A 16,497-nucleotide genomic window follows, 5' to 3' on the forward strand; every position below is an offset into this window, starting at 1 on the left:
GCTGTGTAGCCACAGAGCTTGTCAGATCCAAAGTGCTCATTGCCATGCTGACTCCTCTATCTCCTTTGCCAGTAAACTGACAAGAAATAGCATATCCCTTGGCAGGAGAGTCACCTGGTCATGCTGTGGATGTTGCAGAAACCTCCCTTGCCTCTAGCTGCTGTTACGGCAGAGCTTGTGAATAAATGACAGTGCTGAGTACCCAGCCATGGCGTACAACTAGCATGTGGAAAGGACATTTAGGACTCCCTTGCACACGTCTTGGTCTGACTGAAGAGCATCAAGGCACCTGGTGGTTGTAAGGAACAGAAGAACACATAGGAGTTACCAGGATTTTTCTGTAATATTCTTTTTTTTTGGTTTTATATGCTGTGGAAATAGAATTGCCCCACTCTGTTAGGCTTTTTTTTTATTATTTCATGTGCCTTCAGATGAGAACTTCAGTGAATGCGCACATTTAGTTTACCAGAGAGAGATGGAGAAATGCTTTGAACTTGGTTTATAATTCTCAGTATTGAGGAATGCTTCTGTTAATGTTTCATACAAATAACATGTTGATCCAAATTGTATGCATTGGAGAATATTAAGTAAGTTAGGTGAGATGCTTTCTTGTCCTAAAATAATCTTTCTTAATGAGACTAAGGATAGTGGAGAGAGCTATAGGGCTGAAAGAAGGCCTAACTTCATGCCTGTGTAGAGATTAAAGTGAATTCTGGTCAGACCTGAATAGCTGGTAGATTTACCATACAGTTAATGCTTTTCTACTAATATCCATTAAAGCAAGGTTTGTGAAGTGAATCCAATACACCCTGATAAATCTATGTCTGCTTGATGAAGGTTTCTCTGCTGACAGATTTTGTTTGCATCTGGTATTATGCCATGTGACATTCTGATTTTGAAATAATTGCGATCAACACAGCAAATACTAGTTTACTTACAATATGTATGTTGATCTAATAAACAAACTGGTAGATTCTCAAACATAGCACTTACGATGGAATCATCAGCTGGTAAGCCTCCAAGAAATTAGGTCACATTTGCAAGAAAGGACTGAGAAACAGCTTAAGGATTATAAGGAAAACCAGCTAAGTCTACATGGCATGTAGACTAAAAAGACTAATATGACCTTGGAATACAAAAATACAAGAGCATTAAGTAATAGATTATTCTCTCTTCACAGGGGTAAAAACATCATTATATGCTGTTTTTAGATTGTACCACCCTTAGAAAGGAAAGTTAAAAAATTGGAAGACAAAAATTCCGCTAGGGATGAATCAAGGTTTGGAAAAATACGGCTTATGAAGACACCTCAGATTGAATTTATTTGCCCGAGATAAAAATGCAGTAAACTTTTGTTTATAATCTCCCCCAAACCAGGACATTTCTGATACTGTATCAAGGACTAGAATACCATTGCTTGAAGTACCAAGATGCTACATAATGATATAATGGCTATATGAAAGATTTGCCCTAGCATTATTGGGCTCAAAAATGTCTTCTGCATAAAACCCCAAATTAATCCCAATGGCTTCCACTGTGTGAAAGAATTGTGATCCCCATTTCCACAGAGAAATTCCATGGTGGTCTTTGGTCTGTACTATGGATGCCACAGCAGTGGATCCAGGTTGCTTATAGCAGTCTATGAATTCATCGCCCTAAGACCAGCAGCCACAGGAGACAAATAAATGTTCTTTACTTTGCTGATGCTGATCCTGAGTTTGTTGCGATTCACATCTGTCTCTTCCCAAACTTCTGCCTCGTTGAAAGCGGTGTTTGGTGTCTGGCCGAGACCTTCTGCTGGCCGGCCTGACAGGATGGGAGGAGCGTTCTCTTGATCACTCAGATGTTCACCCTGTAGGACATCCTCAGTGTTCTCACGAAGCAAATCCCCAGGTACTGGAGTGACGTTAACCACCCTATGGAAAAGACAAGAAGAAAGGAAATAACATTAGTACTTAGAGAGTGTGGCCCATCACCCTGCCCCACGGAAATTCCTTAGCAGCTTTTAGTGTATTTTGAGGTTGAAAAAAAAACAGGCAATCTAGCATTACTTCACAACATGAAACACAACAGGAGGAATCCACCTAACATACAGTCACAAAGATAGTGGAAAAGATTAGTGAAAGCATATTGGAATAGAAACTTCTTTAAAAGTTTCCAGGAGTGCCCATTACACATTACTTAGTTTAAAGCATAGTTCTCATCTTTGCACAGGCTTAATAGGCTTTGTAGCTTTTATGCTCTTTAATTTTACTATGGATTATTGTTATCTGTTCCCTCAAAAGCACTAGGACAGACCACTGAGCTAAACCTTATCAACTTCTGTTTGGACATATTTTCATCTCTGAGCATCGATCTCTGTGCACCTCTGCACTAGCACATGAAACACCCCATGAAGGTTGTGGAGTTACATTCTGGACATGAACAGCACATGCACTCTGATGTGTTCAGCTCTGTATAAAACCTCCCCACAGCAAGACAACAGCTGCCTTGCAGCAGGCACTCTCACGGAAGCTCCAGCTGTGTGCACTCCATGTAATATGCAAAACATATGGGTTCCAGTAATCCGTGCCAAAGGTCTCCAGGCATTCCTGAATGTGACTCCAACCCATGCACTCATCCCAAGTAGAAAATATGTTTTCAGGACAGAAAGGGTCTGAAGCCAAGTTCCATTACCTTAGATAGATGTTAATATACATAAAGTCAAATCAAGTAGTGGTTACGAGGCAGCTCCTACTTTCCAGGATCATAATGGCCTTTGAATCTTTCAATAATGAACTTGTTGGTGAGCTTGTTATTGGGCATGTCCATTGTTTGACCAGCATAACTGCAATACTCACCCAAACATGGCTGCGGTTTGCCTGGTGTTCTGCTGTGGTGGAGTAGAGGTGCTAGTGGACAACAAGATATCTGTACCAGCCTTCTCCCAGTCAAAGGCTTCATTTTCAGTGATGCCTCTTTCTTTCATGCTGTTCTCAAACACGGACATGATTAGCTGGAATAAATTTGCAAAAACAATTTATTCTAAGTGGCTGAGAGAAGCTATCACAAAAAAAAATGAAGTATGAGCATGAGTATGAAGTGCATCTTATAATCTAATCTCCATCTTGCCTGTAAAAAGTAAGGTTATCTGTAAAAAGAACAGATATTCTTTACAAAAAGAATGAAGTGTTCCACACAGCAGTGCACTACCCAAGGAAACGTGACATTCTCCTGTCAAAGGAAAACAATCTGGATGCTCTAGGCCAACACGGCCATATGTGAGGTCTTGTTATTCCAATAATGTTATTCATCTAAATAATTCAGAATTGAGCTGACTCAACGTGAAGAGAGAATATGGTGACAAAGACATGTGACTTATGGCATAGAATTAACACTAGGACATGAATAAAAGTTACCATGAATAAAACCCCTGTTTCTTTGTATTTAAATTTCAGTTGTGTTTATCAGCATGATCAGAAAGCATTCTGCATGAAGGCCTGGAGAGCCTGCCATTTCCTACTACCTTCAGCAAACTGCAATTAAATTCCTATCTGACACTTTCAGTTGAGCCAACCTTTTCCTCCTATTCGTGGCCTAGAACCAAAAGATCTCTGCAGCTCTCCTCCTGCAGTGGCACTATGTCTAAGTAAGAGAATTCCCAGAGTTACTGTCAGCCAGACCAAGGGACAGGTAACACTCCTCCAGAGAGCAGAGACAGACTGGACATGACATGCCAGTTGTAGCAACTCCTTTGCTCAGAAAGGGATTTTAATTTTGTGACAGTTGAACACGATAAGACTGAGTTTCTGTTAGCCACATATCACGATGCCTCCTTTCACCTGTGGTGGAAAGAGGACTTGTGCTGCTGCTGTTGGCAGGGAATTTCTTGCTCAAAACCAATTGTGAGTAAATGAAGGGTCACAGTCTTGCACTTAGCAAATGCATTTCTGGACTTAGTAAACTCAGATGGATGTATTCTCATGAATTTGCCTAATTACTAGCCTTCCTGAGCTTCCATCTGCAGCCAGGCCCAGCTGTAGCAGGGCTGAGCTCCCCCAGGAAAAGCTCAGAGATGACGTGGTTTCCTTTCAGGATGAGAAAGGTTCCCTGGGTAGCTGCTAAAAGAGGAAGTGGTAGGAACCGTAGTATTGGAGGATCTGTAAGAAGAGGGTTTAGAGGTGAACAGAATAGCACTCAGAGCTGGTAGGGGAAAGGGAAGTAGTGTGGTTACTTAATCAAGGCAAAAGGGAGACAACCATGGTGGCTGATAAGCGTGCACACACAAAAATCACATACGGGTGAGGGTGTGGGAAGGAGAATTGCAAAACTACAAGAAAGAGGACAGAATTCACACAAAGAGAATAAAAACACAAGCTGGGTTAGCAGGGTAGATGGAGAGAGAAATACAGCTGTGAGTGATAAAGTTTCTCTTCCTCTCTCTCTCTCTCTCTCTTTTTAAAAATAGCAATATTGAGAAAAAATGGCAGGGGAAAAAAAAATAAAGGCAAGGAGTCACTAATATAAAGGATCTGCATTGCCTTTCACCCCTAAAACATCTTTCCTGTGACACTGATAAAACTACAGATAGCAGATGCAGTTGCTTTTTCCTTCACATGTGCTGCATAATGATGGTGAGGACTCTAGGTGTATTTCACCATCCTACTCTTCCCACCCTTCACATGGGCATATTTGCCTACATTGACAATTCCAGATGCTGATAATAACAAAGCTGAAGATAAAGATTGCAGACTTCAAGGAAAGGACCACTCAGAGGACAGAGCACAGCCGCAGCAGCCAGTCCCCATCTGTCTGTCTCCATTAACAAGAGAGCAAGAAAGTAGAGGCTGACCCATTATGCCTCTTCTTACATCTTTGTCTGGCCTCTTTATAAAGCCAAAAGCATCCTATGATTTCCAGCATCCTGCAAAGCCAGAGACATCCATCAGGAGAAGGCAGACAGAAAATACATCAACTTTCAGACAGTGAGGGAGGAGGGAGCAGTAAGTGTGATTTGGTAATCAGAGGCTCACATGCAGCATTTATGCTTCATTCCCCACCTCAGAATGATGGAGGGGAGAGGAAGGATTCTACCAAAACCTCATGTTGCTGCAAAGGCAGCAAAAACTTTACTCAGTACAGAGATGGGAGCCATCAAAACTGCATTGACACCAGATCAAACAGATGGAATACTGGAAGACTTAGGAATGGAACAGAACATTACAACTGCAGTTTATCACTTGTGGGATATACACATCTTGAACACGCAATGCTGGCAATTCCCCACCTCAAAAATGTACAATTGGAAAGGTTCAGAGGAAGATCAAAGGTGTGGAAAGGCTTCCTTCTGTGCAAAAAACAACTCAGTAGACTTCAGTATGGGTAAAAGAGTAACTGCAGAGCAACACTGAGGAGGTTTGGAAGATAGTGTGTAGCTGGGAAAGGGGAAGAGAGGAGTTAGGGATCTCGTGTCCGGAGTTATATCCAAGATGTAAAATACAGAGACATTTTTGGATAAGGAGACTCTTGAGCCTCAAGGATCTTTGATCCTTAAGTTTTGAGAGTTTTTGAAACATCACTGAATGTTCATTCTTTTATGATCTCACAGGCAACACTGTTGGAGACATGCTACAAGGCCAGAAAAATATCTTTTCCAAAACAGTGCAGCTGCCCTTTTGTAATAATTTCTCTCAAAGGGAAGAAACAAAGAACTTGGAGATTGACCAGAACTGAACAGCAACATTGAACATTAAACCTGTCCAGCGATAGGTCAATATTCAGAATCCTAATTCTCACCTGGTGATTAGTATGTATATCTTAAATTGAAATATAATAAAGGGCTAAGAAAAGAAATAGTAAACTGTAACTTTAAATTGCATTCATATATATTTTATTCTGTTTCCTTATTTCTAATCTTATCATTCCAAATTTTAAACCAACCATGACTTCATATCTGAATAGACATATTTTCTTCACTTCCTTAGCTTCTCTGAGTGTCTGGTACTGGTGTCAAATTCAGATGCCATCTGATATATTTTTTAATCTTTCTCAGTAATAAATCCAGGTGAGTGAATATACAGGACACCTCTGGAGAATTTGCTGGCTGGAATATACCTCCAGTCAAGCTAGAAGAATCAGAGTTCAGCATTGAGCTACAGGTGCCAGATTTTTGTGGAGTTCCCTTTTATATGCTTCTTCCCAGAGATGCACCTGCAAGAAACTGAGGGCAAGGAGACGATTCACAGCTTCTGACAAATCCCCAGCTGTGAAAAAAGCTGTTCAGGATTTGTACTGCACTAAAATGGTCTGGAAACACCTCCTTCCAAAGATGGCTTTTCAGTACAGTTAGGACACAATTATTTTATACTGAAATAGAATGATAGGAGGATGTAGGTTCAAAAAGAGCTTTCTAATCCAACCATCTGCTCAAATCAGGGCTAATTACAAAGTCAGATCCAGTTCCTCAGGGCCTTGTCCAGTTAAGTTTTAGAAATCTTCAAGGATGGAGATTCTACAGCTTCTCTAGGTACCTTCTCTAGGTACACACATAACAAACCTCATTCGCAATTTTGCCCCTAGCTCTAGTCACAATTTCTCTTGATGCAGCTTGTGCTGCCTGCATTTTGCTGTATGCCTCTGAGAAATCTGCCTCAATCCTCCCTTCAACCCTCCTTGAGACAGTGGAAAGCAGCAATTAGATGCCCTCTTGTCTTTCCTGCTCCAGACTAAATAAATTCCAGTCTCTTCCTTCAATTCACCTCCAATTCATCCCTCTCCAGCCCTCCATCTTAGTTGCAAATGTTATACTTCCACTGTACTATCCAGAAAGTTATTTTTTTCCTGAAAAAAACTTTTTTTTTTTTTTTAAATGAGTTGTGGTTGCTATGCTGAACATGTACGTGGCTAACATACAAAGCCACATCTTCCCACTCATTTGATGCACTGTCAACAGGAGCAGTCACTCAAAAGACTGCACAGATCTGCTCGTAAAATGTTGTTTTCATCGCTTTGGCTTTAATGTGGAGAGAAAAGCACTGTGATAAAGGGAAACAATCAAGTTGCTTCAGTTATGTTGTGTTAGCTGAACTACCATAATAGATCACATACATGCAAATAGTGCATGGAAGAAAAAATGATAAGATGAATATTAAAGAAAGGTTATAATAGCTCAGGCCCACATAAACCTGCAAGAAACCAAAAGCATTGGTGTGCACTGCTGAGCAGTTGGCACAGGCTCTCTGCAGACTTTGGCAAGCTGTGCTAAAATTCTGCCACATTTGGAGTATCTCGCAACATTTATGGTTTAATGAAAACCAGAAATACTCTGTTGCTTGGGAAGAGCTTTCTGTTTCAGAGTAACCGCTTATTTTGGGCAGGGTTAGCAAGGGGGTGAGACAAGGAAGAAATGTACAGTCCAACCTTTTTCTTCTGGTCCTAGAAAAGGTATTCATCAGCCTGATGAATGTGCATGTGCATGGAAAAATTAGAAAAAAACAAATGTCAATCCAGACCGCCGGGCTGGTAACAAAGAAAGGCTCCTACCTGATAGTCTGGCTTAGTGAAGTAGTCCAGGCTTGCAATATGATCCAGAAACAGGTGGAACTCTGAAGGCATGTGTTTTAGCAGCATTCGGTGTTCATACTTTTCTTTTATCATGCCAACTTGTTCCTGAAAAACAGAAAATAGCTCAGAGTCAAGAATCTCTTTTATTGCTTCATATTCATACTTCCTCGGTCTTATCATTCCTGGAATACCATACAGTCCAGGAACACAGCTGCTGCTTAGACACAGCACTGTATCTAGGCACTTCTCCTGTTTTGGTATCCCTAGCACAGTGAGGTAGACCACTGCAGGCAAAGGCCAAAGGAGAATCGTGAGTCAGAAACACTCTTCAGAAGCTGTCCCTTCAGCAGAGCCTTTGGCACAGGTAACATATTTCTTTCCGCGATTTAATTCTCAAGCACAAAGTACTTCCAAGGTAACATGAACAGTTAGCTTTATTCTGTTCAACTTTCTTGTTGCAATTCCCATTTGGCTTGTTTTTCATGGCAAAGAGTTATCCTCCCTCCTTTCTCAAGGCTCTGCTTATTTCTCAAAAGGACAGCTCTGATGCAGTTTTTCCACTTTTGTGCTTGCTTTACAAGAACAAAGTCAAAGTTGCTTGATCCAACATGATTAACTATGTGCATAAGAAAACATCTATTCCAAACAAGACAAGCTCTACTCTGTGCGTCACAGCACACAAAAGCAGGTTAGCACCTTGCAGTAAGATCTGATGAAAAACAGGCTCCAGCTTTACTTCAGCAGAAAGCAGCACTCAGCTGCAAAAAGAGGAATAATAAGAGTCATAATAACAAAATATAGCACCCTGTCTTAAGCACAGACACTGAGTTTCCTACCTTATCTTTGATCTTTCGCCATGGAAGCTGACCAACTGCAAACTCCACCAACATGTAAAAGAGGGACCACAGATCATCATGTCTACCCATCTCCTGGAGAAAAGAGAGACGAAGACTGAGGAGCAAAGTTCCATGCTGCTCAGTGGTCCAGGTGTGCTCTCCAGATGAGCTACCTCATTTTAAAAAGCAGGAAGAGAAGTCATACTTCCCATTACATGATCAAATAAGCCAGATTAAAAATTTAAGATGCAAAATCAAGCACTTATTAAATGGGGCAATGTCGATACAGTCACTTGAATAGCTTCATCTGTTTTCCTTGTGAATACAATAGGAAAGAGTTTTTTAATATTTAAAACACAACACTAGTTTTCCATAGGACTTTCCCTCACTCAGTGTACAGCACATTTATTAATGGGATATGGTATGATCTAGATTAAGAAAAAAAGCACTTGTATGTAGAAAGTCTTTTTTTATTACTGTTTCTAAGCAAAGTATCATTCCAACTCTTTTCACAAGACAGCATTTACTCAAGGGCTTTATTAAAACTCTCATCACCACTCACCACAACAATTTACAGATTTGTAACTTCTCCACATACCATTCTCTTCCTGCTCTAGCAAATACAAAATTGAAACATGAACATGGGGATTAAGGCTGAAATTGTCAAAAACACAGGACTTCATTTTTTGGTGCTCAGCATATCTTAGAACAAGATTTCTCAGAATAGCATGTGTTATGCAGCAATTTTTGTGCCTAAATATACCTTCAGCTGATGCCAGCTACAGCTGGCACTATCCAGCTCTTCCAAAAATCACACTTTAGGTTTCTCAGTATCCCCCAGGAAACAGAAAGAATTTATGATGGCATTCAACTTCCCTCCCTTTATCACACTTTCCACCTTCTGCAATAATTGACATCTTGCAGCCAGCAACTTCTTTCCCTAAAAAGACTTGAAATTTCCTGATATGTGCCAAGTCATGCTACAGACTCATCCTAAATAAGACTGAATTCAGACAATTGCTAAGGGATAGCAGTGTATATACTAGTCTGAGGCTTACCAAATCTCAGACCTCTTCTCAGCAAGAACTGAGCTGGTTTTGCTATAGTTTTCCTGGAAGTTCAGCTTCTAGCAGATTCCTCCCATTAAATATATTATTTTCAAACGTAGGGAATTTACAGGTAGCTACAAAGAGGCTCTTTAAATAGAGAGCACTGGGTCTTACAAACATTTGTAAGTAGGAAAGGAATTCCCTAGCACATCCAAGGAATCTGAAGTACCATGTCCCCCAGGAGCCCGAAGCAAACTATTTGGAGAACGTTTTTGTTGTTGATGTTTATTTCTTAAATCCCACTTTATGGAGAATTTTATTTAACATTGCCTTCCATACAAACACTTTTCATGACATACTAGAAAAATTAGAATCAACAAAGATTATGTACCACAAAGATTATACACCTTAGCTTGCACCAGCTCAGGCATTTGCAGGACCCTCTGCAAGCAGAAAACTAAAGTGGGACAGTTTACTATTTATTTATTTATTTAATGTGTATGTCTATGTATAAAACATACACACAGACATATGTTTGTGTATAGCAAGTATTCTTTCAGAAGATTGAGTTTAATTGGCTTGCAGAAGGGCCCAGTAAGTGCCAGGACCAGGAAAAAGGATGGGACTGTGGTGCTTGTGGCAAGGGAAGAGATGAACAAAACACTCTCTCTTCAGGTAACAGCACCCTGCTCAATTGATTACAGGTTTACAAATAGCTGAGCTACTGTCCCAGTCTATAGATGAGACTGTAAGCAAAAGCTCCAAGAATGCTTTTGCTATGTATAGAACAGTGCAATGATTAGAAACATGATATCAATGCTGAACATACACAATACCAATTTACGATTACAAATACCCTGTCTCAAAAAGCAACAGCACTTAGGATGCTAGAAACCTGGAGATAAGGCAGGAGGGATGCTAATTCTCATCTGGCAAGCACTTAGCAGCAGAACCAGAGGACTTATGTTTCACTGCCTATGTAGGAAGAATTATTGACACAGGACAAAAGTGTTTTGAGAAAAAATGGTGGACGAGACTGCTAGAAGTGTTTAGAATGAAACAGGCCAGACATTGGAAATAATGGCTCTTTTCAGGGAAAAATAAATTTGACTTTAACTAGGTTGCTTTTAACCTTAGACCATGTTGTTAAGAACAAAAATTCCAGGTGTTGAATGGATTTGGTGACCCAGCACTTTGCAACTCACAGCCAAGATATACTTGAAATTAGCACGCAGCCTGGCACTTAACACGGATTGCTGTTTTAGTGGGATTTTTTCCCCCTTAAGCATGTCTGACAATGCAATAATTACAATTAGCAAATTTACCACCTAGAGAGGATCCAGTAACTGAATCATAATTACGATTTTACAGTCAACAGCCTTGACCTTCTAATGAAATTAGTAGGATTTATTAATTTCTGTAGGCTGTAAACCAGAACTTGCACTTCTTAGACCTCTCCACCTGAGAACAGTTATCCGGGGAGAAATAACCCTTTTGTTAACTCTTTATAACCCAGAAATACTCACTCGGTTTTTGTGTGCGTTCACTGAAGCATAACGGACTGTTCCTCGAAAACCAGCAACGTTGCGAGGCTGAAGGGAGACAACAGAAAAATCTCAGAGACAGAGCAGGTTATTTAACCCCATGTGCTAACTGCTGAGAAATTCTCATCTACACTTTTATTTCTTATGGACCCAAGGCAAAAAAAAACCTCTTTATGCCTTCATCTGCTCTAGCAGCCACCTGAATAGACAGCTTTTCCAATTCTGTATTTGTATAAAAAAATAATTTTACACAGAAAGCAAAGTGATTACAGAGATAGGTTAGAACAGTAATAGTCCAGACATAGAAATAAGAACATTTTCCAGGATCTTATTTTCTTTTTAAATACCAGGACAAGGAAAAAGCTAGTAAAGAAGTGCTAGTGCAAAAAAAGTCAGGAAAAACATCAGCAAACCTGAGGGCAGCCTGCGTGTGACAAAAACAGGGACCCCTTGCTCTAACACAGGGATGACAAACATATGTATTTGCTGACATTGTTTGTCACCATCCTCTAGAAGACTTATAAAAATGAAGATCCTCTGACTTTTGGGGCTCTTGCCTTTTTTTTTTTTCCTCCCCAGTATATTCTAAACCACGTAGCTTCAGTTTCTCTTGCTCAGATTGTCTCGATCTTCATGTACCCAGAAGTGAAGGCTTGATAAAGGCACCTTCAAGAAGAAGGCAGTCCTCCTTTGACTATTGCTCACAGCTGGAGGCTTCCTCTGTTCTGGGGGCTGAGCAACACCCCCAAATCTTTCCACTGCTGCCTCCACAAGGACACTAAGTCATGTACGCTTACTTACTCTGTTCTGAAAAATGTGCATTTAAAGAATGACATCCAACAAATCCTTCCAGCTTAGCTAGAAACACCAGAGCTAACTACAATGCTTTCAAAATTCACGTGGCAAAACAAGGTTCAGGCCCAGGCACCTTAATGTTAAGCATGGGCAAAGCACTAGACACTGATAATTAATATGCTACTTTGGCAGAATTTTGAGCATATTAATAAATAATCTATTTGGGTGAGTTGTTCCACTTAGGTCAGTTGATTTATGTTTGTTGTTTCAGCTGTGCCTATGTTTTCAGAGCTAAGCCTTAAATTTGGTACTTTTATTCTACGGCACGCTTCTGTCAGTTTAAATGCACACAATTCAGTCATTTCCCTCTGGCTACGGGGAAGTTGCTCTGAGTTTCAGTACTTTTACAAAGACTACAACTTGAAATGCATTTTAAACAAGCAACTATGCTGCTAACACACATATGACTGGTATATAGTGCAGCTCCCAAGTTACAGCGACTCCAAACAAAAAGTCACACTCCACATGGAGAACACACATGCATATGCCATGTACTTAATGCAGCATATAACATTGCAGTCCACTAGCTTGAGCTATTAGCTACTTATTTAGCAGCAGGTAATAGTCAAGATATTATTTCCATGACCACACACCTCCTTCCTCACTGAGCATACATTTCAGATGCTTACTGACAAATTACTGCAAAATATTTTTTCAGTATTCCACCAAATTTGCTGATGTAAGTTTCTGAAAAGCAGAATACTGGCCACTGGAACACGTCTGCTGGAATTACCCATCACTGTAAATGTCCTCTATGTGTTAAAAAGCAAGAGGACATTCCTCTTTGCCATCGTGAGTGTGGAAACTCACGTTAGTGTGAGAGATAAAACAGCAGCAAATTATGAACAATTCTGGTGTATAATCTGTAGGGCTTTCAGAACAAATATTCTTCAGTCTCTGCAGTCCAGGGGAGTTTATCTTTTATGCTTTTTTCCTACTTCAGTGTCCTCAGATATCAAATATAAATTTGTATATATAGAACCAGGTACTACATTTTAGTTTGGTTGGCAATGTCTCTGAAAATACTTCTTAGATCAATACTTACTATTTGTGGCACAGTATCTATACAGTCTTTAATTAGATCTATTCTGAAACCAACTCCTTGGCAGTTTGCGGATGCATTCCCCTCCTCTTTCATTAACAAAACAAACGTCCACCCACCATTTAACTGTACATGTACATCTCTACATGAGCCAATATGAACCAGTTCATCAAGCCATTCCCCACAGCTGAATCCAATGGGCTGTCTCTCCAGTCCTCTCTGATATACTGCCTCAGTGAAGGGACACTGCTCAAACTGAGCAAGACCATGCAATTATTTTGACTGGATATTTAGAACTTTGAACAACACAGGCAGACACTAACTGTGTTAATAGCTTTTTTCCTCCTAAAGGTTTTCCCTCCTTCTGGCTGTATTTGGCTGCCCTGCCAGTCACAAGGCAATTAGTCATGTCTTTTGACTGTCACTAATCAATGCAATCAAATGTTTCCATTACTGTAAAGAGCAGGAGAGACCTTATTTTTCATCCAAACAGTTCCTGCCTCAGCACTTGCTGTAGCTCATGCTGTATACTCAACTGTTACTGACTTCTCTTCTGAATTCATCAACATTAATTTGTCAGATGATTTCTTTACAAACTTCATTTCTTCCCATGTAAAAAATTTCATCCCACCACTGCATTATCCAGCAGTGGAGGATACCCTGGATAAAGCATCACAGCCATCCAGACCTGTCCACACCTGACGCAGAACTGAAATTCTAACAGTTAGGAACTTCAGATTATGGAATCATGCATAGAGCAATTGATTTGAACCCCCAAAATTGTAAGGTAAAAAGCTAGAAAGCTGAAATACAATTTTTTAAACCATACATGATTTTTATTTTTTTCCACATCAGTGTTACTATGAAAAATGTTACTCAGGATAAAGCTTGTCTCTTTCTGAATTCTGATTGTGTCTAGCACACAAGCAAAAGTAATTTATTACACAGAGCTGTCAGGGAGATGACAGATATGAAATATATTGCATTGTGTCAGAAGCAAGGTTTAAAATGAGTTTTAGCTTGGGAGAATGTGTTAGACTAGTACTGTAGAGCAAAAATTATATTCCTTTCATATATTGGCAACGCTCACTACATCACAAAGACAAAATTTGGTAACAAAATTATGTACAGAGTGGATGTATCGTCTGCAATTGCGTGCTGTCTTGCACCCATCAGCTTCTTCTCATTCTCCAGTTCAAACACGGATGATCATCTGTATTGTAAGGGCCAACAGTGTCTTCCTTATGATTCAGATGAAGTCTGTCTTTCCTATATATGCTCCCCTTTCTTCAGGAGCATTCCTGTTTCATCATGATTCCGGATCCCTGCTCCTTATACCATCTTCTTACCTAGACATCAAAACTTTTCCTCTTGCCTCACTGGTCTCTAGATTGCTACTTTGAAGGTCCTGTTCTTCATCTCCATTTCTAAAAGCTTACATTTGAGTGCCAAAACTTTCCTCCCGCCATTTCTTATGCCTGTGGTACTCTCAGAGAACACAACCACTGGTTCCTCCCCAGCCTTCTAGAAGCCTGTGCAAACATCTCATGAGATCCACCACCTTTGCCCCTGGCAGGCCTGTTGTCATCTGGGATCATTAACCCAGCTGTCATGGAAACAGGAAAGGAATTTCCAGCAGTAAGAAAATGAAGGGAGAGTTAGCACAGACTGAAGAGGAGGTGCTAAGGGGAGGGAGGAAATGTCACAGATCACAGCAAGCACTTTGAGATGAATCTTGGACTGAAATAACTTGTTGGAAAAGTTGGAGTAAGAAGGAAAAGTGAAAGGAAGCTGTAATTAATCAAAAAGCACGTATCTTTGTGACTGCTAGGAATTTCCTGCTCCCAGCAGTTAGGCTTACAAGGAAATACATCTACATTTCTTCTGTAGAGACAAATTCTGCATCTCTTACATGCATTTTGAGTCATTAAACAGCAGTACTCTGTAGAATCATTAACAGCAGCAGCACATTTTGTCCCAGTAGGGAGTTAGAAAATGAATAAATAGAGAAATCCAGAGTCAAAAATGTCAGATGACAGAACTCCCCTCCCCTCGCCTCTGAAACCACAAAAAGTGACAAAACCACAGTCTCTGGCACTGCCCAAATGTCTGCCAGCCCCTCAGGCAGAATCTCAAATACTCTAGGCCTCTACAGCACATTTAGGTAGCTGTCAGGATCCTGCTGAAAAACAAACATATCATGAGGGAAAAGAAAATCAGGTGTAATTTGGACTTCCATATATAACAAAAGTGCAAAACAAAATGAAAACCCAGAAGCATGATGATGGCTCACTCACAACTCATAGCAGAGATGGTTACGAGCAGCGGATGGGAAGCCAACGCATCAAACACAGCCTCAAAAGAAGAGCCCAAAAGAACTGTAAAACAGAGAGAAACCCAAAGGAAAACATGATAAAAAACAACAAAATGAGGAGAAAAATTAAACAGAAATAAATTAAAAAACAATTCAATATTGCATCCCTTCAGAAACCTGGGCATCTTGTTGAGCTGTTGTCACCCCCCAGCATCCTTCCCAGCGCCGCTGCCTGGCGCTGTATGTGGTTTAATTTAGACACAAAACTTTGAGCGAGCCTGTGTGGTTTGTGAGTGCTCTGTAAATGGTGAGAGGGGTCCCTCTAGAGACTAACTTCCCCCGATCATATACCACACACTCCTAATAGAAAGTATAAAAAACAAATTTGAGAGCACAGATGCATACAGGTTCTACTGTGATTTGCCTCCCTAGAATTACCTCCTCTGCTCCCCAGTCAAACAGACTGATATTAGTAACCAGCAAGGGGATTTGCTCTCTTCCATCTCCTGCACTTTTCACCCAGGGCAAGTTCTAACATCAGTGCTTTAGTATCTAAAAGCTAAGAGAGATGTTCCCTTCCCTGTTTGATTACTTATGGGTTCCCACACGAGATTTCTGTTTATTTCTGCAACCACCACCTTGCCTCCTCACCAGTCATCTTCTCACAGTCACTGGCTGGCCAACTTCACAGGTATTAAAGCTGCCAAATGCAGGCAACTTCCCCCTCCCTGATGCTTGCTGCAGTGCCCTGTCCAGAATGCTAGACCTCCGCCACCTGTGGTGGGATGCAGAATGGTGGTTTGCAAGAGAGCAGACCGAATATCAGTGTTGCTTTTAAGCCATGTGAACAGACATTATCTTAAGGCGTGAATTACACAGCATGGAAATGCAATGATCACCCTGATCAGAGGCAAGAGCTAATATTATAACAGACCTTAAAACACAGTTCAGGAAAATGAAGAAAAACCTTGGCTGAGATATACATTTGCCAATAGAAATCAACTCATCAAAAGCAATCAACCCAACAGAGCTTCTTATTAGAATGTCACCATTCCTCTTATCAAAAAATGTGCAAGTTCTATGAATTCTGCAGGTTCTGCAACAAATTTAGTTTTGAGAAAGTCACTTAGTAGTCCTGGAGTATTCTTTCCAAAGCAAAAGACGTGAAGGAGATGAGTTAAAAGGCTATCTTTTCTTCTTCATTTTAGGAGAACTCAAAATTTCCAATGGATTTAAACACTGAAAACAGAGAAATGATCATTTTGTCTTTCTGACTAACAGGCTAAACACATGATTTCTGCACTAGAGCTTGGAT

The 16,497-nt window shown here is 40.4% G+C and overlaps 1 protein-coding gene across 8 annotated transcripts in view; it reads right to left on the reverse strand.

Moving 5' to 3' along the window:
* TTBK1 (tau tubulin kinase 1) overlaps positions 1 to 16,497 on the reverse strand; it is a 104,105-nt gene that overhangs the window by 40,407 nt on the left and 47,201 nt on the right. For 5 of the 8 annotated variants that reach the window (XM_084514783.1, XM_084514784.1, XM_084514781.1 and 2 more), the window contains 5 exons: positions 10,954 to 11,019; positions 8,379 to 8,471; positions 7,522 to 7,647; positions 2,841 to 2,995; positions 1,697 to 1,916 (listed from right to left, as the gene is read on the reverse strand). In XM_084514783.1, the coding sequence (XP_084370909.1) occupies positions 1,697 to 1,916; positions 2,841 to 2,995; positions 7,522 to 7,647; positions 8,379 to 8,471; positions 10,954 to 11,019 (660 nt within the window). Of the gene's footprint in view, positions 1 to 1,696; positions 1,917 to 2,840; positions 2,996 to 7,521; positions 7,648 to 8,378; positions 8,552 to 10,953; positions 11,020 to 15,165; positions 15,427 to 16,497 lie in introns of those variants that run through there. The other 3 variants (XM_084514787.1, XM_084514788.1, XM_084514785.1) reach the window with 3 other exon arrangements.

Source organism: Aythya ferina (genome assembly GCF_964211825.1).
Source record: "Aythya ferina genome assembly, chromosome: 3".
Taxonomy (NCBI): domain Eukaryota; kingdom Metazoa; phylum Chordata; class Aves; order Anseriformes; family Anatidae; genus Aythya; species Aythya ferina.